Source organism: Vanellus vanellus (assembly GCF_965231255.1).
Source record: "Vanellus vanellus genome assembly, chromosome: 6".
NCBI lineage: Eukaryota > Metazoa > Chordata > Aves > Charadriiformes > Charadriidae > Vanellus > Vanellus vanellus.
In genome coordinates this window covers 13,065,699-13,091,283 of record NC_138911.1, presented here as the reverse complement: position 1 = coordinate 13,091,283, position 25,585 = coordinate 13,065,699, and the positions used below count along the sequence as shown (strand labels likewise).

General features: G+C 43.3%; 2 protein-coding genes across 2 annotated transcripts in view; both read right to left on the bottom strand.

Annotated features, from left to right (window-relative positions):
• Positions 1–1,530: 1,530 nt before the first annotated feature.
• RPL27A (ribosomal protein L27a) lies at positions 1,531–4,969 on the bottom strand. Its single transcript, XM_082484822.1, has 5 exons — positions 4,912–4,969; positions 4,520–4,583; positions 3,859–3,934; positions 2,849–3,023; positions 1,531–1,715 (listed from the first exon to the last, which is right to left on the bottom strand). The coding sequence occupies exons 1-5, from the start codon at positions 4,912–4,914 to the stop codon at positions 1,587–1,589; spliced, it is 447 nt and encodes a 148-aa protein (XP_082340948.1). The 5' UTR covers positions 4,915–4,969; the 3' UTR covers positions 1,531–1,586.
• Positions 4,970–7,123: 2,154 nt separating this feature from the next.
• DENND2B (DENN domain containing 2B) overlaps positions 7,124–25,585 on the bottom strand; it is a 72,070-nt gene continuing 53,608 nt past the window's right edge. The window contains exons 13-18 of the mRNA XM_082485496.1: positions 12,751–12,928; positions 11,620–11,661; positions 10,447–10,558; positions 9,204–9,443; positions 8,331–8,417; positions 7,124–7,899 (exon numbers count right to left, since the gene is read on the bottom strand). Coding sequence (XP_082341622.1) covers positions 7,865–7,899; positions 8,331–8,417; positions 9,204–9,443; positions 10,447–10,558; positions 11,620–11,661; positions 12,751–12,928 — 694 coding nt within the window. The 3' untranslated portion in view covers positions 7,124–7,864. The remainder of the gene's footprint in view (positions 7,900–8,330; positions 8,418–9,203; positions 9,444–10,446; positions 10,559–11,619; positions 11,662–12,750; positions 12,929–25,585) is intronic.

Sequence of the window (25,585 nt, the reverse complement as noted above, 5' to 3'; positions counted from 1 at the left end):
TTCTGTCCCACACATGGTAACTTCAGGAACTGTGTACCCTACTTGAGGAGGGTATCAATTGCAAAAGTTAATGAACAGTTACAGTATTAGTTCAGTCATTAAGCAACAGTTTCAGTGTGTTACTGCTGTTACGAACCCTTAAAAGCACACCAACTTGGAATTGCCATCTGTCAGTCCAGTTACGCTGACAAGAAGCTTTAAAAGCTTTTTGCGTAGCCCCATCTGTCCAGCTAGTCTGCCACATTTACCAAAAGGACACCAAGCTGCTGCTACAGTTGCTATGAATTAGTGAAATTCAGAGTAAGTATATGCAGAAGCAAAATCATCCTGTAGCAGAAGTCAGCCTCATCTCGAAGAAATCTGATACATTCACAAGCTGTGGTCTAGCTAAGAGATTGCAAAAACATAGTGTTACACTGTCAGTGAAGAGGCAACTTACACCATAAATCACTATGAACCTCCTGTTCTGGTGAATACAGGATGCAAACACCTCAGTTGGTACTGAGCACTATACCAGCAGTTTCTAAAAAGCGCATGGATTAAAGTGGTCTGCGTTTTGTACGTTGACTGCGATCAGAAGCTAGACAGCTGTCATCCATTTAGCAGCAGTTGAAGCACTAGAGGGACAAATGCAAAAGTTCTAGTTTAGAAAGATCTTTCATTAACAATGCCATGAAAAAAGCAAAGGATTTAACCACATTATTGAACTAAATTCAAAATACATCTAATTTTATGCACAATGCTGATAAAAGTTGAGGCACAGCTGCTGTTAGCTGCAAAGAGGCACACCACACAGCACTATTCTGCTCAAGAGCTGGCATTACTGGTGAGGAAGCTGCATACCAGGCAGACCTTCAGTGTCTGCAGAAACCTGTTTGAAGTGCTTCTCATGACACAAGTCTGGCAGTAATGAGGTAGAAACCTTGAATGGTTTCTTCCCACCTGTTTCAGCTCTTCACTACTGTCCCACACTGTTCTCATGGATTTCCCCTTCATTCCCTCCTGTACACCACCTTAGTGGAAAAGGGACTAGAAATGTTTAGCTATCCCAAAAACAAGCCTGTTGATCACAAAGCTTATTAAAAACTTCTATAGCTAAAAGCCATTTCCCATACTAAGTCTCTTTCACACAGTAATTTTGGTATACTACAACCCACTTTGCATTGTTCCACTGCAGTTCTCTGTCCATGCTCTTGCTGTTTCATTCCCCAAGACAGCATCCCCACAGATTTCACCTAGAGGGCATTTTAGTGTACAAAAATCCCCATCAACAGAACATGAAGTCATCTTTCCACAGACAGCTGTAAAGAGGATCACCAACTGAAAGAGCTGCACAAATACTGGAAGAACCTCTCTATTTTGCTACCCCGTAAAGACCAAACGATAAGGTATTTATACATGCCAAATGCCAGACACTGTAGCTGTCAAACCACTAATCAAAAACTGCCAGAAGTAACAAAGCAGACAAGACTTACGTGTGAACAGTGTCTGGACAAGTCAGGAAAAAGAAAATATCAGAAACTTCTGTAAATCAGCACATTTTACACATTGTCTTTATTCAAAAAATTTGAATAAAACAAAGGCTTTTATGCCACAAGCACACAGGCACCACCAACTTCTTTGATCTTCTCCTCTGCTCTTCTACTGAAGAACTTCGCTTTCACAATTACAGGCTGCTTTGGCAGCTTCCCCTTGCCCAGGACTTTGTAGTAGCCCTAGAAAGATTAAAATAGAATGTTAAGTGTTTGTAATCAGTTTGCAGGCTCCTACATTCAGACCTGTCTTTTAGCACACACGAATTAAAAACAAAACCATGATCACCATGACCTCATTCCCGGTCTGTCTCCAATATAAAATCAGTATGAATGAAAGAAAAATACTCTGCATGAACTAGTGGAGTTGCATTCGTTGAGAGAAAAAGTGGAAACTGTAAACTGAATTTTTCCTGTAGTTCAGAAGCTCGATTTTTTTCCCCCCATAGTCCATATACAGAAAACGCTGTGAAATTGGGTAGAGAAGTCAACAACCTTCTCACACTGTTCTAAAGGAGAGAGCAGTTGGCTGCACTTCCAAGACTATCTTACTACCCAATGACTTCCTAGTCCGTGCTCTTCACCTGCAGGACATCCTGCTACTTCTGAACAGAGCAGAGGACCCTTCTGCACGTCTTAAACGTACAACTGAAGCTTTTGCAAGCTTTCGCAGCAGTAGCTGTTCTCTACCACTCTCATTTCATTTGTGTCTCTTACATTTAAAGGACAATCATAGCACAAGGTCCATTAATACTACAGCCGTTAAGTCGTCGCTTGTTAGAAGTGGCTAATTGGCCAACACAGGAATCTTAATTTGAGATGCAGAACATACCCCCTTGTCAGACAAGTTAGTGTCACTGATTCGGTGGCTGGCTGAGACATAAGACATCGCAGCCAGTGAATAGGGATCAGACATTAATGTCCGAGAACTATAGCACACCAAGACAATCAAACATGTTAAGATGTGACTCTAGTCTCGATATCAGAGAAGTGACTTTATATAAATGAGAATAGTTCTACCATGTCGTTATACATGCTTTCAGTAATATTTTAAACAAGTTATCTTTCACCACCTTCCAAAATAAGGGAAGTCCCTGTCCACAATCACACACAAGCATGAGAAAAAGTTCTTACAGGAAAAAACGTTAAGTACCTGTGTAACTACTTATATGCCAAGATACTTGTCCTGAGAAGTTCACAAATATTCAAGCCCTATAGCTTATCTGCAGTTCACCATTCTCCTACTCGGATACGCAAAGCTAAGTTACACATGAACTGACCAGGAATTGCAGGCTTGAATATGAGCAGAAACTTACTGAGCGCACAACATCAATGACCGGGGCCAGTCCAGCCTCGTTTTTTGCGTAATTGAGCCTTGTCTGTTCACTGACAAGCGTCCACAGTTTATCCAAGTTGACAGTAGGACAGAACTTTTGGTTTCTCTTCAAGTGATAGTGTCTCATGCCTACTTTTCCAAAGTAACCAGGGTGACTGTGAAAGAAGCACATTCCTCATTAGATCACATTTTTAAGCATTCTAAACAGGTAGAAACAAATCAACAAAAACATAAATCAACACTGGAACAAGCTCCTTACCTCATCAAAGTAATCAAAATTTCACATTATACCTTTACTTGTATTAATACACATAGTATTTAAATGTAATAATAATTAGCATCCAAATAAAGGGGAAATTATTTTCTCTTGAAATGTTTGTTCTCCCTTGAATTCATGCCTCAATCCCCCTCACTGGTGAGACTGGCCCAGCCCTGTATTTCTAGGGCAACCCCAACTCCATCAACCCAGGGAAGGCTGCACTGCCCAAGGAGTTTCAGCGCTCCTGTCACTAACCTGGTGACTGACTGAGTCAAGAATGGTCACAGCCAGTGAATATAGATTAGTGGTTACTGTCCGAGTACTCTAGCACACCAGGACAACAGGCAGTGTCCAGATGTGACTCTAGTCTCGGCAACAAGTAAAGACAACATCCCTTACCTTTACAGTATGCAGATAAATAGGATGTAGTTAGGGTTTAACATGACATTTTGAATTTACATACATTTCGTGTGTGCATTGTTTAGCTAGGACCATGTTGCAACAGGCAAGTTTGGTCACATTTACCAAATGCTGTATTGAACTCTTAAAGACACCTTGTTTAAGTGGAAAGCACCTTTGATTTTAGGGTAAACAGGGACATGAGTTGACTGTAACTATAACGCCACACTTCATGTTAGAGGAAAAAACGCATAGAATTGCAGGAAATTTTGTTTTTCTTTCTACTTCAAGAAGATACATTTTGCTAGTATCTATTTAAAACGTTAGCTTACTATTTATCAAAGTTAATCCTGTGATGGTGCAAACCACCAGCATTACCACGCCCTCCAGGATGTTTCCTGTGTTTGCCTAAAAGGAAAAATTAAAGTTTGTTACACTAAGAATATTACACATAATACTTGAGATTAAAGGTAGAGTCAATGTCAATTTAAGCTAATTATTCTAATTCTATCCCCTTGTCTGTGTTCATCTCAATTCAGCAAGACAAGCCAAGTGACAACTAACCCTACAGGAGTGACAAAATAACCATAGCATGCCTCTGCTTAGCTTACAGGAGTACAAGACACTAGCACAAATGGGGTGACAAGAAAAGGGAGGAATGGCCAAACAGTTCTAAAGGACACAGCACTGCCCTGTAAGCTTACAGTATCACACAAGGAGCACCCATAGCATGAGCCCTACTTTAGTTACAAATCCAGGGAAGTTTAAAAGAACACGCAAGGCTTCGGATCAGCCCATCACTGTCACATCTGCCACCACCGGGCGAGCACCACCCACGCACGCTGTAGCCTGCAGTACTACTCGCTGCTACCCACAGTACCATTTTTCTGCGACCCGTGAGGAACATCTGCATCCCCTCAGCACTGGGGAGGCGCCGGCAGGCCCGCCCTCACCGCGGGGCCTCGGCCCACCAGCGGCCGCCTCTCCACTCACCAACGCGGCCGTGGCCATGGCTGACGTGCCCTCTCAGCTTCCGGGTCTTCCTTAGTCTGGAAGGCTGCAGGAAAACGGGAGAGGATCTGTGAGCAAAGCGGGCGACAAAAGACACAACTACAGCCCGCCCTCCCCCAGGGCCGGCGCCCCTCCGAGCCCGCAGTGCCCTCGGCGGCCGCCCAGCCGGGCGCCATGGCGGCCTGGGCCCGCCCAAGGAAGGCCCGAGCGGCCTCCCCGCACCCTGAGCAGACCGCGGGCTAGGAGAAGCGCCTCTCCACCAGAACCCCCCCGCTACTCCCCAGCCACGTCCCGCCGCGGGAGCGAGGAGCGGCAGCGGCGGCCGCGGGCCCCCCCTCTGCCCAGCCCCGCGCAGCCCCGGCGGCTGCACCCACCATCTTGTCGGCGTGCGCGAGGGAAGAGAAAGAGCGCGGCGCTCGCGAGAGCCGGGGAAGGCAGGGCGGGGGCGGGGCCGAGATCTCGCGAGGCTTCGCTGAGGAGCCCCGAGCAGGGGGCGGGGGCTGAGTCTCGCGAGATCCGCCGCGCGGCGGGGGCGGCCCTCGAGCGGCGGCGCGGCGGTAGCGGCCGCAGGGGGGGGGCGGGGGCGGCATAAGGGACTGCTTCGTCTGTTACAGGTGCGGATCGCTTCCCCGTCCCTCTGCGACCCGCCGCAAAAGCAGGAGTTTGAGCAGAGTTTAGGAAAATTTGCAAGTTTGATCACTTTATTAAATATCGGTAACTGTGGGAAAATAAATACCATGTACTTAAACACAACTATTTGCCACAGTAGCACAACGATTCTGGAGAGCAGCGGTGTTTCTCAAGCTGCGTGCGATGTCTCTCAAGCTTGTTTTTTATGAATTTTATACCATAAGACTCTAAACAAATCTTTACCGATTTAAAGCATGGGTCTCAGTACTGGATTTGTTTTTCTTCTGAATTTCCTTCTCAGTTAAAGGGTGCAGCGGTAATGTTCCATGCTCGGGAACACCATTGGTTTTAACAACTAATGAGATTTAACAACTAATACAGAAGGCAAAATAACACACCCTCTGTTTTCCTTCATCTGATGGTTTCAGACACAGCCCTGCGGAGAAAATGGGGGTGGGTTTATAGAGCTGTAGCTTGAGCATCAAGAAGACAGCTACACATTTTTTGAAACATGATCTCACCCTGCCCAGTACTCTCCTCTGATTCACATCACAAACACTGGAATGGCACATTGATGGGTAATATAATGTTTAAAATCTTTCTACTTCGATTTTTAAAGTGCAGATGGAGGAAAACAGCTTTGGTGCGGGAGATGGGTTTTACAGCGCTGCATTCTTGTACATGAGCATTCTGTGGCTTTTTCTTACCGTTGTCACAACTCTTCTCTGCAGCACTTCCTTCGGCTGATGATGTTTTATCCATCATTTTCTTAAGAGGAATATATATTTCCCCATATATTTACTAGCAGCTGTTGTTAATAAAATATTCCGCTCTGAAGAACTATATCTAGAAGTCATTCTGGAACTTAACAGCATATTATAGAGAAAAACTAACAGACATGAACATTTGTGAGTACATTTCCACTGAATCAAAATCCCTTGACATTTTACAGACATTTCACGTATACTTAACAAGCTTTTGTACATACGCAAGTGTGAGGGAGGTAAGCAAAAAAGGAAATGACTTCACCTTTTCAGTGAATAATCCCTCAATTTTGTTCTATGAGGCTGTCAGCAAACCAGAACCACTGTCAGGTTAGGAATTGCGCAAGCCTCAAAGCCAATCTAATTAAAGAAATCATACTGCAAATGAAGAAAAATACAGTGTTTGTGGTTTTTTTTGTTTGTTTGTTTTTTGTTTTTTTTTTTTTTTAAGGGAAGCTTTAGCTAATCTTCATTACCTGTCAGAATTGCAAATATATTCAAGTATTTTACATTTTCTTCTTCAGACAAAGGGAGAACTTACAGAATCTCAACAGGAGTCATGTTACCAGATCAGAGATGAATGTGGTACTTGGGTAACACTCACAGCTGTGCAGAAGGCCACGGCAAGCTAACCATTCCTTGTCCTGCTGAAGAGCCTTCATTGAAATGGAAACACCAGCTAAAGGGGCTGCAGCTAATGCAAAAGAAAAGCAGACTCCCATGAAACACATGTGATCGGCTCATCGGAAATTTAGGCAAAGGCTCGCTCTGTCTGCTACGAGCTGCTCATGTTCTACACTGATCACCTAACCAAGGCAGCACAAAACCAACCTGAAAATACCACCCTTCAGGAGCAGTACCTGTAATACTCACAGTGACAGAAAGTAATTAGTTGCTAACCCATGCAAAGAAAAAGAAATGTTTTAAGAGATGCTTCTGTTAGGATAAAATTAGCAGAACAGGGATATAAAACGTCTTCTCTCAGCCCTAGTGAAAAACATCGAAGAAAAAAAAAAATCAAACTACAGGCCATGAAATAGCAAACCTACTATAAGACAGGTTTGTAATAACCATTTTGTATTTTAATTACAAGTTCATTAAAAAAAAATCACAGGAAACATACTCTTGTTTTTTTACCTACTTAACATCAGAAACTGCAGAGGTTTGCAATGAATATAAACAAACAGGTATATTTACAGAGTTTATTAGAAACCATACATACATACATTAGGAAAGGATGTACTGTACCTACTCGTTGCAGCTTGCATGTCAAAGAACTGAGAGCTCCTCAGGTTTAGCAGTCTTAGTGCAGAATGGATTACAAGTAGTTTACTGACCAAGAGTTCAAACCAAGTGGAAGTTTTGTATTGTGAACCAAGTACCTTATTATCAAGTTACTTTGTTATTTCTTTCTTTTAAAATTAATTAGAAGAAAAAAAAAAAAAACAGAAACAAACAACTCTGCCACATGAAAGCAGCCCTCGTGCGTACAACCTCTCCCACGTACCCGAGTTCATTCATCCCCGCAGTATCCAGGCATCAGTGTAGCTCTCTCAAACATCCCGTGAAGTCAGTGGTTCTGCTGAGACAGTCAGCTGCACATAATCAGCTATTCATTTTTGCACCAAGCATAACTCAATTCATACTAAAGAAAAAAAAGCACCTGTTATTCTCAGGAATATACAAATATTTACCACAGTTTTCCTTGCTCATTACAAAATCAGTTACAAAAGCTTACAGCACATTATGTACAAATTCTACTCAAATACATAAAGGAGCCATTGTCTGGCACAATGTCTAACAGCATCGGTCGTCACTTAAAGCTGCGATCAGCTTGCTCCGCTCTCCTCCTGCGTCAAATGCTGAAACGCTGCAGGTGTCTCATGCGCAGTGTCATAAGTAGTCTTTGGGTTGGTATGTCAGCAAAAGGGAGTCAATTCTTCTTGTGGAGGAACTTCATTTTGTTTCCTAAAGAACGCACACCATCAGTCTCTAGCATATACTGAAAAGCCAAGGGCAATCAATAGTTACTTAGCAAACGGGTCTCATTGGTAATGAAATTGCTGTAGAGGAACTCATCTACTTAATACCAGCAGGGACAGCCAACTAACAGAATGAGGAGCCGTCAGCCGCCTTCGTTTTTTTCTCCTCCTCCATTACACTTTGGTTTCCCCACACCCCCAAATGAAAATGAAAGTGTTAACAAGGATCATAATTAAATCTGGGTTTGTCAGCTTTAAGTATGCTTTCATTGTTGTCCTCTTCATATTTCCTATCATATTGAAACTGCTTGACTATCTGATTTCACCTCAGGCAAGGCTTTTTCAAATTAAAAAAGGAAAAAAAAAAAGAAAAAAAAAAAAAAAGACATGAAAATTCACTTCAGAACCACTTCTCACCAAGGCCTCGCAGAAACTTGTTTACTCCGCTTTGTTCCGTGTCTGGAAGCTCTTCCAAATACTGCTCAACCCTCTGCTCGAAGAGACCTGCGGAAGAGGGGAGAAGCGCCAGTTGGGGCGAGCGCTGCCCGGCCTCACTCGCCCGCCCCCGCCCCTTCACAGCCCTTTCCCTCGGTACCGTTTCGGCACGTTACTGCCGGGAAGGTGACACCCCGTTTCACGCGGCATCAGGACAGGTACCGGCAGCCCCGGACGTGACGCGAAGGGTAACGGATTCGGGGCCGGAACAGGGCGGGGGCGGAGCGACCCGCTCCGCGCCGGGACGTGGCGGCGGCACCGGCGGCGCGGCTCCGCTCGGTAAGGCCGGAGGCGGCCCCGGCTGCAAACCCGCCCTGCGGCACCGGGAACGGGGTCGGTGAGCCGAGCCGAGCCGGGCCGGGCCGAGCCGGCCCCGACTCCCGCCGGGCCCCGCGCAGCGCCACGCCCCGGGCAGCAGCTGGCTCGGAGCGTTGCCTCCGGTAAACTCCAATTAATCTGGCGCTTTGGTGAGCAGGGGTTTATCTTAGGGATGCTGCCGGGCTTCTCCCCCGCGGGCGCCGGGGACGTTTCCCATCTGGGACGGGCTGTGCCCCCCGCAGGATCCGTCCCCGTTTCACCTCTGAGCGATTTAAGGCGCTCAGATGCCACTATTCTTCTGGTTAAAGCCTTCGTGTTGCCACCACCATGGCTACAATCTCAGACCGCAAGAAGCGGACAACGTGTTTTGGGAGAATTTTGTGCTGTACAGAATTTGCTCAGCCCTGAAAGTAGACAGAGGCGCCAACCTGCGCGAAACACAAGAAACCCGCGCGCACAGAACAAAACCGTCCTTACCTTTCGCCCTGCATTTCCTCAGCTCTCTGTCCTGGATGAAGCCAGCAAACATTTGGGATTCCATGAAAACTTCCAAGAAGCGGCGGATGCTCTTGGAGGCCACAGATTTACGGAAAGCCTCCCTTTGGAAGGCACGCTCTCCTTTTTCATTCTGGGTTAGGAACAGGGAATAGTGGCCAACTGTCTCCACAAAGAATCGGATAAAAACCTCAGACACTAATCCATTCAGGGTGTTACATTCTGCAAAATAAGGCGGCAATAAGACACCAAAATCAGCTGCTACCAGAGCTTTCAGCATTGTCATCCACACAGGGCCGGGTACTGTCATCTAGCCGTTTACTGATGCCATGCTAATAACTGAAAGGAGTTGTACCGGCTCCTTGCAGACCTCGATATACATCAGATGGGGAAACAACTTTATAATTAAGAGTACCAGTCTACATAATCAGTATTTTATAACCAAGAGCCAATGAGAAATACAAATCCTCAGTAAACAGCTCAGAAAATTAAAAATTTTCTGGGCGTTGCATCAAAATTATACCTCATTTTTTAACTCTTGAGTAACTTTTCTTGAGAAGCTTCTGAATGACTCAGAATTATAATGTTTGCTCTGGGGATAATAACCCTTTACCAAGGACTGATCAAAAAGGGTATGTTGTAGAATTTGGGTTTTCATAATTTCTGAGATGTTAAAATAGTTTTACATATGTAACACAGATGAGTAGAAATAAATCTCATAACCTGAATAGGGGCCTGTTTCATACCTTTTAACCACAGGCATTTAAATTCACCCTGGGCTGTTTTTATAATTGCTGGAGAGAAATATGAACCTTCAGAGGCAACTCAGCCCCTCTTGCCCTGAAACTATTTTCTGGAGGTACCTGCTTCTCTCCCCTGAATGTACCGAGGGCCAAGAGCAACTCCGAACTCAGACACACCCCTAAGCACATATAGTTATCTGGATTGAATTAGGGCCAAGTTAACTGCAAACTTCTGTTTGAGTAAAGGTTTAGAGGTACTCATGGGAGTGCGTGTCATTTACAAAGAAATTAAAATAGATCACTGACAATGTACTGTTGCGAGCTGATGCTATCGGTCCCATTCCCTGTGTGTTCAGAGACTATCTTTGATGTCGCAAAAGGTATTTGAGTACTGAAGTCCCATCTTTCTTTCTCCTGGATGGAAAGTTGCAATACTACCTACATGCTTGTTTATACAAGTCCCTGTTTCCAAATGAACTTACCATCATCTGAATCGCTATCTGAATCCTGATTTATCAGTTCATTCTTTCTCTCTAGAGCCTGCTCCAGAGCAGCTTGCAATTTTCTAGGTAATAGTGTGTCTTCATCATCCATCTGACAGAGGTGAAAAAAAATAATCTTTAGATCACATTAATCTACACAGCAACTACAGCAAATACTTCTGCAAGGTTTAAAATCCAGAAGAAAACACATTTTGTATCTGCTACTGCATGCCTACAAAAACAAACTATTGAAAAACTATGTGCAACTATCATGTGTTTCTAAACAAAATTTCTCATCACTCTTAATGAGATTAAAGTCAGGAATGATAATCCAAAGAGCAAGGTAAACATATATAAACTTGGAATCAGCTTTTTACCTGACAAATAGTCCAAATAATTGTTTTTAACTAAACACACATGGTGCAAAGCCTAGCTACATGTACACACAGGTGCTCTAGTTGGTTTTAGGCAGCTTCTTTGGTTCTTGACAGTTGTTTTTACTTATATTCTAGTATATCTTGTTGTCTGGGTTTTCCCCCTGTTGCTCTCTTCATTTTATTTAATGCTGGTTCAGCAAAAGCGAGTAGACGCAAGAATGTTAGCTCTATAACCACTACTCACCAGCCATATCTTCCAGGGAATTGTACAAGAAAGTTTACTCATCTAACCTACAGATTGTTATTTCTGAAATTACTTAGTGCCACATCACTATGAGGAGATGGTGATCCTTCATCTCCCTGTTTACAAGGCTCTTGCTTTTCCTACCGTGTTAAACTGTTCTTCACCTTTCCTCTCTCACTCAGAAACTTTTCTTTGCAATTTTTGTCCTTTTCACCTCTTAACAGCGTGAGTTTTCTTGCTAACATGATGTTATTGTCTTTGGATGTTTACTTTGCACTGTGAACACAGTTCTGAATTTTTTTCTGACAGCCACGGCCTCAATCCCTTTTGCATACCTGAGGAGCAGTACTTATTTGCAGGTGAAACAGAAAATGAGCTGGGGTTTTTTTTGGTTTTGTTTTGTTTTTTTTTTTTTTTGTTTTTTTTTGTTTTTTTTAATCTCTTTCCCACTGCACAATTCCTGCCAAATATCTCTAATCAAAGAAACTTAATCATACTATAGGAGTAAACAGCTTGCTAGACTGCATGGCAACATTTCAAGCTGTACTTTACCTGTCTGATGAATCGATCAGATCCCAGGTTAACCATCAAAGCCTAAAGAAAAGAAAACACCATAGTGAAATATATCTGAAGAGACAGAAAACATTCATTTGTGTCTGCCTTTTAAGAGCGAAAGATCATCTGAACAGTCCCAAGCCTCAACATGAATCAAATTCCTACTGTGAAACAACAGGTTGTGTGCTTCATAAAATAAGAAGATGAAGTTTTTCTTTAGAGCTTTAAGTCTAATTGAACATGTTTAGATACAACAGATCTCATACTAGGTTAATATATAAACAAAGCTAAAAGGGTTAGGCAGGTCTTTTTTCTTAAACCTAAGCAAGTTATAGCTAACCATTTTTATTAACGTGCAGATGAAAAGTATTTCAGAGGGCTGTAAAGAAAATGGTGCCATTTGAGGCAGCAGGGCTTCCAAAGGGCAAAGGTGTGAAATATTAATGATAATGAAGCAGCAAAGCTGAGAGACAGAGCTGGGAAGATGTGGGAGAGCAATGTTAGGAAAATGAGAGGAAAACAGAGCAGGGATTTACATAGGCCAGAGGCACAGAGAGCCTTGAAAGCGAGCACAAGAAAAAAAAAATTTGTAGAAAATGACAGGAAACTAATAGAAGTAAGAGAGAAGAGTGTGCCCTTGAGTATTTTTGTGGTACTTTACTGGAAGAGCTGATGAAGCGCAACTCTCATTTGATTTCCAATATAGTATTAACAAAGTCTTAGAAGTAACAAAAAAAGGAAAAAGCCTTAAAGGATTTATTTTCTGTGCTGGCTATGGCTTCACGCACAACTTTCATTAATAGGTGTGATAGCAGATGGCACTTCATGTCTTCCTCCTCTTCTTCTAGGTACAACACAATCAGAACAAATCAGCGTATTTACACTGTACTTACTTGTTGACCAGGTTAACATTCACTTCTCTCTGTCAAGGTGCCAGGTATGGGAAGAGGGGCAGACTAAAGAGAAGACTAAACCTATTACTGCAGTTTTACCAAGAGGCAGGTGCCCAGGAAAATTATGCAGAAAGAAACAAAGAAGCAGATTAAAAATTAAACATGCGAATGGCAGGCCCTCTCCAGGGTGAGGACAGCTGTACTCCAGGCAAACAATCCCGGTGCCAGCTCCTACCTCCTCTACGGGCAGCTCCTTCAGTTTGGGCAGAGAGCTGGAGAGCAGTCCCACCAGGAAGGGGGTAGGGCAGCACACGATGTCAATCATGGATGAGGGCAGAACAGGAATGAAGGTGTGCTGCCAGGAGAAGGGGTACAGCAGGGCCACCACGGCATGCGAGCAGCTCGAGAGGGTGCTGGAGAGAGAGGAACAACCACGTTAGCAGAGGTTCTGCTTTGTCCAGGACATCTACCACCTGCTGATAAACTTCAGAGGGTTAAAATGCAAGTGCCCAAGGGGCTGCCCTTCTATCACTTCTGACTTCAGGCAGCCTAGGTCCCCTTCCAGTCCCTACCACTTCTGTACTGTGTGGTGTGGTAGTTCCTCCTGTGCTTGCCTCTGGGTGACTTGAAACTAAAGGTAAAAAACTAGAATAAATTAGTTTCATTGTAGTAGTCAAGAGACACTTGGATCTAGAGGAGGAGGTTTAATCTTCCCGACAGCAGTCAATAGCAGCCACTTTGAATGATACTTCAAATCCAAAAGCAACTTCAGTTCTAAGCTGTTACGACCACATCAGTAATAAAAACGCATAATACTGATGTTCTTATGTTAAGCACTAATGCACAAACAAGGGAAAATGGAAATGAAAAATAAAATAAAATTGAAAAAAAATGCTAAAGAAAACCTCTAGTAAATCAGACATAAAAAAACCCTAGCAATCAATACTTAGTCCAAAGGAAATCTAGTAAAAGCAACACATTTTTTCAAAGTTTGTATATTTTTGCAACAACAGCATATTTTAATTATAATACATTTTAACGGGCTTATTGACCAACTCTACTGATAAAGGTATTAACGCTGCTCTGTGGAGTACTCTAAAATGCACATTGTTATCCCCTAAACATTAAGGCTTGATATAATTTTTGGAAAATGTCTTGCATATAATGCCCTTCCATCTGCTGAATCTGATTTCCTTTTACAGTCACATGGTCTCCGAATGTTAAAAATAAAGGAACAGCATTACCAAGCTAGTTTTAACATCAGGGGAATAAAGACAGCTTCTCCATTTAAGACCTTTGATTTTGGACTGAGTTACAACATCTGCTCCTCACAGGCTGAGGATGACAGAAATTTGGATTTTTACCCAGCCTAGCATGACTGAGCTAATTTTCTCACAGTGCAAACTTCTGCTGTGCTTAATGTAGCCACAAAGAACTATAAATAACTAATTACTTAAGAGCTGTTACTGCTTGAGAATGCTGGGGAGAAATGCCGATTTCTTCTACTGCAAGACTTGTTGGAGACTTTAGGTGGCATCAGACCTCCACGGGAATAACCCTCGTGAGCATTTTTAGTTGTGGGCTATTCCAAGGCCAGGAGAAAGGTTTCACCTGTTTGTTCCTGTCATTGATTAACCTTTGAAGTTTGCTGAACGGGAAGTGAGAATTAGGGGACAAAGAGAGAAAAGGTTGGAGAAAAGCTTCCCTTTTACTGCAAATAATCTGTTGGGTTGGTTTTACTTGACATTTCCTTTAAGATTTATCAGTTGCCGCATGTTTTTATAACATATGTTGCCTGACACAGATTACTTGTGAAATGATGCACTTCTCTAATTTTTTTATATTTTTTTTGTAGCAGGCAATGGTGCTGCCATTGCCTCATATTTTGGTCTCCGGTGTCTACCATAGCAAGTGTAGTGGTGTGTTTCAGAAGAGCTGTGGAGCATGGTACAGGCTCCCAGCACTTTCTCAAGCTCACTTTAATGACTCTGGCATTTTCAGCTCCTACAAATTCAGTCATCTTAGCTGAACAACTAAAAAAAGAGACACGTTAAGCTAAAAGCAGGAAGACAAACATTCTTCTGATATTCAGTTAGTATTTTTTTCCTTTCTATAGAATGCCCTTTTGTAACTTGCTGTTTTACACGCGGTGCTGTGACGTAAATCAGCCCCTGCATCCTCTTGTGCGTGCTATTCCCACGCTAGGGGAGGCTTTGGGCTCTGGCCCAGAACACTGGTTTCTCTTCCAGAGCCTTCCTGGGAGCTGACTGAGGCAAGGCAACAGCTGAACGCAGCAAGCAGCTTGGGGGGAGGGTGTGTGGGGGGTGTCCTGTGGCAGCACCCCGCTCTGCTCTGCCAGTGTCCCACGCGTCACACTGTCTCTCCCTTGTCAGCACCTCGGCCCGTGCATTTTAAGGCTCTGCACACATTTTTTCAACATTCACCCTCAGAAAATCTTTCCTTGTTGATATGTCTCAAGCTGACCCCCATGAAACACTCACTCCAAACTTTCAATCCTCGGAATCACCCACTCCCTCCTGGACACTGCTCGTGCAGAGGGCAGCAGGAGTCCCACATGCTGTCAGCAAACTCCTGCTTATGCAAAGTGCCTATGTCTCTCCCATAGCTGGAAAGATTCGTATCTAGAAAGGATACACTTCTTTCACTTCGGTGTGAGGTTTTTACATTCCATAAGGTAAAATTCAGAGATGATGGATGTAAGGGAACCTCCGGTTTAAAACTCTAAAATATGGTTCAGCTCCTTTTAAAAGGGGATCATTCATGAGAAACATGTTTGGTAAATTAAAAAAGCAAGCCCTGCCCTGGGAAATAAATTCTGCTCCAGTGTTTCCTTTCAAGATGTGCAACTCACACGTTGTCCCACTGTTCTGGTTTATGAGAAGTAAGAAGTAAGGTCAGATGATTTATTTTCTTTAAGGTGTGTGAAGCACACAAACTAAAGCAAAGTTTGTGTGCTTCACACACCTTAAAGAAAATAAATCAAAATAGTCAAAGAAATTAGATTTTCAAAATATTTTCACTTTTAATAGTCTAGGGCAGTTTTGATAATCCAGAGAGCTGGTTTTGAGACTGGGCTTTTTCATTTAGTTTGTGCAGTTTTACAGGAATGCTGCATAATGTTCGTGCTGTTGTTCTACTGGAAAACACTTCTTATATTACCCATATGCAGCTTATTTTATACATGGGCACAAGGAACAAAACCATTTTATGATCACGCTCTAACAAGGAGTGTAAACCATCCATCACATACTTCGGAGGCGAAGTGCTGGTGGAGTCGTGCACAAGTGGGAGATGTGCTATGATGATCCCAGGGATCCGGCTGTCCCCGTACAGCATGGGCTGGCTGTGCCCAGGGTCCCAGCACCGCACTGGCGTGTGCCTCCCTTCTTCCCTCCAACACACAGGTAGTGCCACCACCCCACGCCACCAGCACCAATGCCAAGCTCCCATCCCACTCTGGAGATGTGGACTACTCCACTGGGCTGTGATGCTCTGCCTCTGCAGAGGCAGCCTTCTGCTTGAACCCAGCACACCTCTGCTCTGTCAGCTACAGGCTGTCCCACATGCACATGTAACTGTACACATGGAATAAGTCTACCAACGGTAATTGACTGTGAAAAGGTGATGGTTTTGCAAGTTTTGTGGGAATCTTTTTACATATAGATATGTAAAGCTACTATATAGCCACGCTACACAGCCTGAGCCACTGAACTCATCCAATTAGCCTGTACTCATCCCAATAATCTACACTCTGCTCAAGCAAAGTTAGTGAACAATTTCTAGAAAAACGCCAAGTTTCAACTGATTTCAAAACACAGGCAATCCACCACTTCTACTTCCAGGTTTTTTTTTTTTTTTCCATGGTTATCATCTTCTTAACAATTATTTAGAATTTGCCCAGGGTTTGGTTCTTCCTGTGGCATTTATTCACAGATTAAAAAAACCTTCAGTGTTTTATCTTCTCCCCATGAAAGCATTAATATGAGATTATATAGTCTTATTAAGACATTCTTAATCATAAATTTCTCTTGAAGAAGAGACCTTTTTTTTTTTTTCAACGTGTAACAGGCAAGAGATGACAATCCCTCTTTCCCACTCAAAGATGATTTATCTTCCTCTGGGCTATTTTGTTTTCCAAATCATTTTCTCATGATAGCACATTGAAACTTTTCCTTGTTGTGTACTTGGCTGTGGAGACACAAGGCCAAGACACAGGAACTTCAGACGTTACCGTGACTCAGCTGAATTGTGAAGACTGCTTGTGAACATGGCTTAGGCCCATGTCAAAAGCAAATTAATCTGTCTTAACAAGAACATCTACTGTCCTTTAGATAGGAGGATATCTGCTATCAATTTCTGGGTCAGTCAACCAACAAATAACCCCAATCTAGGCTCTTAATATCTAATTGCAGTACAATTACCATATTCTGAGAAACACATGTTGTTCACTGTTGAACAGTGAATGGACGCTGTCCCGGCTGTAGGGAGCAGTGCCGATGCAGATGCTAGTGCTGGACATGTCTGTTTCACAGGACCATGGTATGTTGCGTAGTGCAAGTCACCAACTCTCACAAAAAGTTAAAGTCTACTCAGTTACACATACTACTGACATTGGAAATATTCCACAGATACACTTGATAACTCTTTTTGCTCTATAACAATAGCCAAAAGTTGTATTCCTTCTCACTTCCTCCTCTGCCACCTACAATTTCTCACAGACCCAGGGAAGCCTCACACATGGAACACCTCCTAAGTCAAGGACTAAGCCTTTAGCACAGACAAACGCTCGCTGGCAGGGCTCCCTGATCCTGCCCTACTACTCTCATGCACCTCCACGGTCATTTTGGCATTTACATTGAAGAAGGGGAAGGTGAGAATATCCCTTCCTCTTCCTCCTCCTCTCCCAAGGGATAGACAAGCTTACTCAGCCAGGAGAGGAGGGAGGACCACCCCTTATGCGTGGGGCCAAGCCACACAGTGGCTCCATCACCCTAGGGCTGGTGCCAGCTCTGCGCTATGCCAACGCTCTGGACCATGCACAAGACGGGGACCGATTGTCAGAATCTGGTTCCTTTGCTTCCTCAGATGAAGAAACGTAGCCAAAAATGTAAATTCACAAAGCAGTGTTTCCACTGGTCATATTTACTTTTCCACAACCCTTTTCATGTTTCTCATTTCTCCCTGGTGATTTCATTATGTTACTCTGTCCATATATGCTGAACTCTTTCATCTGCTGTGTTAACGCATACATGCTCCAGCCCACAACTGCTGTGCGACCGAGTCACCTCCCTCACCCACATCCTCTCGTCTGCTCAGGAGAGCTTCCTCCCACTTGAGGTTGGAGTCTGGAGTCTCCGTCCTTCCCAGGTGTAATACCTGAACTCAGGTGGGTATTACACACCCACGTGCCTCGTCACAGGCCACAGCCATGCTTTTCTGTGATAACTTCTACCCTTGGGCCATTGATGAACTGCGTAGCAAAACCAGATGCCTGACACTTCCCTCCTACACCCTTCAGTGCCTCCCCAGATCCCGGATTAACTCCAGTCTCTGACAGAGAGAGAGAGAAGTCTGTGACAATTCTGCGAGATAAAACAGTCTGAGAGGATTGCAGAGGACTCTGTAAGACTCCAGGAAAAGGCTTCAGGGCTGAAGATTCAGCCCATCTGCCCTCCAACACACATGGGCTGCAGAAGCAGAGGAGAAGGACAAAGCAGAAAGCTTGAAAACCAGCAAGTAAAGAGAAAATGGAAGTAAAAACTGTATCAGACTGCTACGGTTTGGGTGGGAGATGGAGTGCATATAGCATTGCTGTTAGATCATTCATCCTGCAGGGAACCCTAGGGAAGGGAAGAGAAGGAAAGGAAGGAAGGGAAAGGAAAAGAGTGAATTAAATGCAAAGGGGTAAAAATAAGACCTGGGAGGCAGACCTGTGAGGAAAGGAAAGCAAAATGAGCCTGGCAAGCAGGTGAAAAAACATGAACGGAGGGCAAAGAGGCTGGGATGCAAAACTAAGGGACAAGACAGCGACTGGCTGGGCTGAACGACACAAGGACCAGGGAAAACAATTTAATACGAACATGGATAAAGCTCTGTCAAGCACATGCAGCCAAATAAGTAGATCCCTGTGAAACTTGTTCCTCCCTGTTGCTATAGGCAGATGGAAGGACTGTGAGGCTGTCTGATGCCAATTACCCATCCTCATTCAGTAACAGAGATGCTGAGAGGTGCTGCAGCTGCAGGAGGGGAGATCAGACACTGGCATAGCTGGAGGTGTGTGCCAGAGGCTCGAAACCTGCTTGTGGAGCAGAAGCAAATCAAATATAACCAGTGCTTGTACACTTCAGCCACTTCTGTACTGCCTTCCCCTTGCCCCACTATGCACAGCCTGCTGATAAGCAGACAGACACAAACCCACAGTTTCTATCAGGAATAATTTTCAAACTGAAAAGACAAGTTTCCTCCACAACAGTTATATTTACCAGTATGTGAAGGACAGAAGTTTATGGTCAAAACAAACACCAGAATTTGTGCTCGGCTTATTCCTGTTCAACCCAAGTTAATTCTAATACAGTAATTTATCTGGACACTATTAAAAATTATTTCTAATTATTACAGAGCAGCAAGGATTATAGTCTGTTCACTCCAGGCTTCACCAATGAAAACAAAGCATGAGAGGACAGGAAAGATATTGTTTTAGGCTCTGACTCAGCGAAGTATTTCAGCACAAGTTTCAGCTTTAATTTACTTTCATTGTGCTGAAATACTTTGCTGAAATGAAGCCTCAAAGACTTTTTCTTTTTCCACTTCTATTTTAATCAGATCAGCCCGCAAATACACACCCAAGACATGATAGTCCCTTTTGAACCATGAGTACCCTGACTGCTGTGGAAGAGTGCTGTCTGAACAGCTGCAAAGTCAGCCTCTCTCATCAGCAAGGCATGTTTCAGCTTCTGAAATTTGAATAATTTTTTACTTTTCTAGAAGCCCTTCAAGGGTAAAGCAAACTACAGAGAATCCTTCAAGCCTTTATAAGGTGGTTTGGAAGTAGAGACTGTAATTTTTGAAGCTATTAAATAATTTTAATATATTAATAATATATTTATTAACTTTTAATAATGTAATTTATTTTTTAATTAAATAATTAGATTTCAACCACCCAGATTGAGAAATCCCTGCGGCCTTTTCTGCTCCTCATACCGCCCCATGAGCGAGTAGGCTGGGAGGGCACAAGAAGTTGGGAGGAGACACAGCCGGGACAGCTGACCCCAACTGACCAAAGGGATATTCCATACCACGTGATGTCATGCTCAGTATATAAAGTTGGGAGAAGAAGGAAGGGGGAGACATTCGGAGTTATGGAATTTGTCTTCCCAAGTAACTGTTACACGTGATGCCCGGAGATGGCTGAACACCTGCCTGCCCATGGGAAACAGTGAATGAATTCCTTGTTTTGGTTTGCTTGTGCACACGGCTTTTGCTTTACTTATTAAACTGTCTTTATCTCAACCCATGAGTTTTCCCACTTTTACTCTTCTGATTTTCTCCCCTATCCCACCGTGAGGGGAGTGAGCGAGCAGCTGTGTGGTGCTTGGTTCCCATCTGGGGTTAAACCATGACAGGGCCAACTCAAATGCAGCAGCCAGTTCTGAATACTTCGTAACTTAATCATTACACACACTACAACAAACACTGCTACAGTCGATCTCTACAACTGGGTAAAGAGCTCTCTAAAGCACAAATGAGAGATCTCCCCTGTCTGTGATGGACTGCAACATATATTACCCAGTCTTCGCAGTGAGCTAATGACTCGGTCCTAGTCCAGAAGCAGGTGGAAATCCCACACTCTGCACAGGAGCTTGACAAAGGAAAAATATTATTCAATAAATGAATGTTTCCCAGGGTGGGTGACTGATTTAAGCAAACCGGGAGCACTGCTATTACACTGACCCCTCCAGGGTCCATCCACTGCTTCCTCGCCTCCCAAGCCAGGCTTCCCCCCTGTGCCAGCAGCAGCCTGGGGCAGAAGTGAGAACTTAACCATGCTTTTGCCAAGGGTGAAAGGCAGAGTCAAGTCACAGTGGCTCCCCTAATTTGAATGCTGACACGTTTGCTGCAAGTGACCTTTGTGATACCTCACGGAGTGGAAACAAGACCTCAGTGATAACACTGGCAGGGAGGCACAGACTGAGGAGGAAGTGCATATTTTCCACATCACATCAGCCCAATTATCAGTTATCATCCTATGCAGAATCTTTTTAACTATGCTTACAACTCAGAGAGTGTAGCTACTTAACCTTCACACCCCTCAAATGGTGGGTTTTTCTCCCATGAAAACGAGCCAAACCCAAACCTTATTTTGCAAGACATGAGTCACGCTTCAGATTTTATTTGGTGCTTTCTACAGTGCAGTCTGAGAAAAGCCAAGCTTGTCAAATTCTCATAAAGGAATTACAATAAGGCTTTACCTATCCAGCAAAAGCAGTGCTGCAGTTCCTTATCAGTGGGGCACCAGTGACACAGTTAATTTTGGTACAGACTCCAGTCACTACCAAAGGTGACTTACAGAGAGCTCAGGCACTGATTTCTCTGTGCTACTGATGATTCCCAGTAGGAGATTTTTTGTTAAACACAGTGGTTACAACCCAGTTTCTGGACTTGTTTTCTCTGACTTTAATTCACAGAGACATGGTTTGCCACGCTGCCGTGTCAACAAGCACAATTCACGGAGAAGACTTTCCCAACAATTTGCATCATAGTCTATATCCCATTTCTGGTCCCTCCTTATCATATTTTACATAAAATTGAGTGGGCAACATCTTCATCCATAAACTCTTCTCTGACCACATCCCCTTTAGCTTAAGCTTGCAACATCCTCTCCTGTCTTGTGCTATCTTATCCTACCAGTACATTGCATCAGCAGCGTACTGTAGTTACCTGAACACGTCCCCACAGCGCATTACAAGTATACCAGGCAACGGGGAGCAGAAGGGGTGAGGGTCCATCACAGTGCTTGCCTATCTTTTCATCGCACCCCCATGAAAGTTTGTTCAGAAGCACGTGGACAGAAAAGCTTTTCCGTCACCATAACTGTCCCATCATACAAGAACAGAGAACGTCACATAACTTCAGGTAACATTTTGATACACTGGACACAGTGCTAAGATACATGCTAAAAGCAAGAAACTTAAATTTTAGTATTTTCTAAGATGACAACAAAGAGACAAAAGATTATACCTGTGATGCTCCTGGCATCCCATGTTTTTGTGCAGGAGGGCTGCTCCAGCAGTCTGTACCCAACTGCAATTTACAGTCAATGGCTTAAGGAATGAGCAGGTATGTTACAATGCCATAGTGCAGCCAGGAGGCGACATCAGGAGCAGCCAGCACCCGGTAGCTGTCTACCCTGCTGGGATGATGTCTCCCACCTAAACAGAGATGGACTGAAATATGATGTGCTCTCAGGGATTCCTATTTTAAAGCTGCTGGATTTGTCAGTCTGTTAAAGTGATTCAGATTTTCAATGTTTTATAATTAGGCAGCTCATTAGGGGATATTATTAAAGAAGAAGTAAGTACAGGGTTCATTTAGACTATACAGGAGGGTTTCTTTTTGGTTTTTATCTAGATATTGGAAGACAGATGTTCTATGAAAATTTCCAAAAGTTATCATAACTTTACACAAATTAGTAAATTATTTTACTTCATTAAGAGCTGAGTTTTCAGAATCCAGCTCCCACCTTCCTGGAACACCTGAATGACAGAGAGTCTGAGGTCCCACAGGTAACCTGCAAAGCACAACCTTGGCTCATGGCACAGATCAAGGTTGCATCACAGGGAGCTGAGAGCTGCAGACCAGAGAATGCACTGTCAGGAGATCTCTCTCTCAAGAGAGTAGCTTTGAAGTACTTAATTTAAAAGAAAGCAGAGAAAAGTTGATTAAAGGGGAATATGGTTTTAACAAAGACATCATTTTATGCTCCTGTAATGCTTGTGCATAATTGATGCACATGAAAGCCCCTGGAGAAAGAGACATGCAAAGTGCCCTTCAGAACAAGGATTTGGCTTTTCAAGTAACAGGCGTTCAACCATACTTTCCACAAAGCTCAAGCAAATGGGATTTTTGGCAAAAAGTCATTGCTTTGACACATCAGCCACCTGCCCAAGCTTTGTCAGGTGGTTACAAGAAAAAAAACCCCAACATTTGAAAGTGGAAAGTTATCCTTAGTGCCCACAGAGTTATTCAGTCCCTTCCTGCAGGACAGTTTCTTAGCATAAATCCTTAACAAAACTGGTTCTGGCCCAGGTGCTCGAGAGGAGAGTTAAGTACTTGTTCTTTCCACACTGGGACCTTTGTTCCCACCAGTCCTTGTTAATGTTCACACTGGTGGTTTCAGATTCGCAGACAGTCATTGAGCTATTAACATGACAGCTGTAAAGCAGGATGAAGATTTTTTCTAGGTAGTGAGAAAGGAGGAGAAGAACAGCCCCAACACCCTAATTCTTCTCATTCAAAAGCTGCAAAGAGGGAATCTGTCTAAATCCCCTTGTGGGGAGCTAAAAGCCCAGTTAGAAAAATATTGCAACTTACTGCCATGTGGTTATTGAGCCAATAAGCAACACAGAAGAGAACTACCAAACAACATGGTCGTCTTCTTATCCCATTCCCTTTCACGGAGAAGGGAGAGAAAATTTTGTTGCACAAATCGTAAGTGGAAAAATGATGATGTTTTCCCGCTGTAGAGCGTTGGCCAAAGCTTGAAGTGACATGAATAAATACCACTGGAAAGGAGGACAGAAGGAAAGGAGGAAAAGGAAAATCATACAAGCTGTACCCTTATTGTGATAGATCATATTAAAAATGCCATCGAAGTTTACTGCATGTTAAAAATGTAATTATTAGATTGCTTTTCTCTGGGACTGCAGAATCTTAAACAAACCAGAGACTCAGATAATTTATTTTCTTTCTTGGACTCTCTTCTGCCTGACACACGTTTTCCTACTGTCCACGTACAGCTCCCTCTGTTGGCATCAGCCATCACACAATCTGAGTGCCAGAGAAATGTAATCCAAGTGGTACAAGATGACAGTTTCTCTTGAGAGGGGGAATAAAGTGCAAAACTTTAAAAAATCTTGAGAGACAGCTCTGCTAGTTACCTTAAACCACCAATTTCACATCACATTGAACACTTTACGTTATAGAAGGTTTAACTTTTTTTAAAGTATATATGTTGCTACTTAGTGACGCTTCATAGAGCAAGCAGACTGCGATAAACCAAAGTGTCACAAAAGAAAAGCCATTGCAGGGTAGGTAACAGAGACTCAGACAGACTCTAGAGGATGCTTCTTTTAAAAAAGATGACAGGACTGCAAGCTGTTGTCCCTTAGGTAAAACAGGGGTGGTCTGCAGGTTCTAAATCACTCCTCAGTGGGGGCTGATCTGGCTCTCACTGGAGGAAATAGAAATTCTCTGGTTACTTACATGAGAAATGGATGTTTTTGCTGTAGAATAAATTCTGTCTACTAGGCATGATTACATATTGGATAAGTATACAAGGGCTCATTCCTTCCACTGCAGAAATTACTGGAAGAAATTCTCTAGCTCATGTTCAGCATGACAGAACAGACAAGCACAATAATCCTGACAGTATTAAGAAAGCAGTTCAAGATTCTTGGATGAAAAAATACCCGAAGAAATGTCAGCCATCCGTATTTCTCCTGGGTTTAGACAGAAGATCTGGGAGGTATTATACATTCCACAGGTACAGCAGGCTGCATCTCTAAACATCTCCATCTTCAATGCACAGCTGATAACTAAAAAAAAGTTTTCCCTAAGACAAATAATTGGATATAGAGCTCAATATAGGGCTGTGCTAGTTGTGACCAAGAGAAGACATAGTTGTTTCTCCTGTAGCCCATGCTCAGAAATGGTACAGACAGGTTATAGATGAGCAACAGTAAATTCTCCCTCACAAGCTGGTTTCTGGCATGTGTTTGTCATCAGATTTCTCTCACCTTTTTTTGTGGAGGTTTTTGTGACAGGGGAAAGTAAAGGAAATCTTTATTATTGGCCAAAGTTCACTGTCTGTTTACTGAGCACGCTTTCGCTTTGTCCTAACACATGCGTTTTTACCTTTTAACCTGCAGGTTGGCAGATTTTACAAGTGTTAGGATCTGACAGGCTACTGGAAAGAAGCATTCCCAGGCAGCAGGTGGGCCTGGTCAGGCCTATCGTTGCCGTGATTACTTTATAAGAATTATATCCTACTTTTGTTAATAAAAAATATACAATAAGGAAATAGGGAATGATCTTCTACTTTAGCAATCTGCCCAAAAGTTTAGCTACTCTTGCTTTTCCACTTGACCTTGCTACAGGGCTGAGGAACAATAGTTTACTCTTACTACTAAACCATTGCCACTTACCTCCTATTTAAATTTGCATATTTTAACTTGAGCTACAAGATCATGCTATGATTTCGTTTGCTAGATTAAAGGATCCCTAATACTGCTCTTCTAGGTAGGCAATGAGAGACGGGGACCAGGTTGCCCCTCAGCTGCCAACTGTGCTGCTTTCTAGCATGGCCTCACGACTCCCAGAACTACAGATTCAAATATAAGGACGAGCGTCAATGCTCCCCGAATATCCCAGGCGTAACATAGACAGCCCTAAACCATCTCTGTCCATGAGATTAGGGAAATGCCGTTGTTTGTTCTGAAAGCCTTTGCCCTTGAATACAAGTACACTCTGCTTCCCTTTCGCTCCACAAAATTAACAGAGACATGCCTGCGGGATGACTTCTCCCAGTATTTACATATTTATGCTTCTGTCCTGTATTAGTCAGTGTTTCTGTCTGGAGCCCATAACCTTTGGTCAGGTCTGGGATCCGCCTGGATTTTCTACAGTAGTGCTGGAAGACAGATTCCTCCTGGTAGTCCAAAATACTTTGGGGAGGGGTAAAGAGGTTTTTGTCCTTAACAGGATTAAAGTTTTTATCCTTAACAGGACAAAATCTTCCCACCTCACAGGTGGCTAGCTTCTCTTGCAACAGC

Coding starts and splice junctions, on each gene's coding strand:
- RPL27A (XM_082484822.1), bottom strand. Junction 3,935..4,519: donor CCATGGCCACGGCCGCGTTG/GTGAGTGGAGAG, acceptor TTTTCCTTTTAG/GCAAACACAGGAAACATCCT. Junction 3,024..3,858: donor AGGATTAACTTTGATAAATA/GTAAGCTAACGT, acceptor CTTCTTTCACAG/TCACCCTGGTTACTTTGGAA.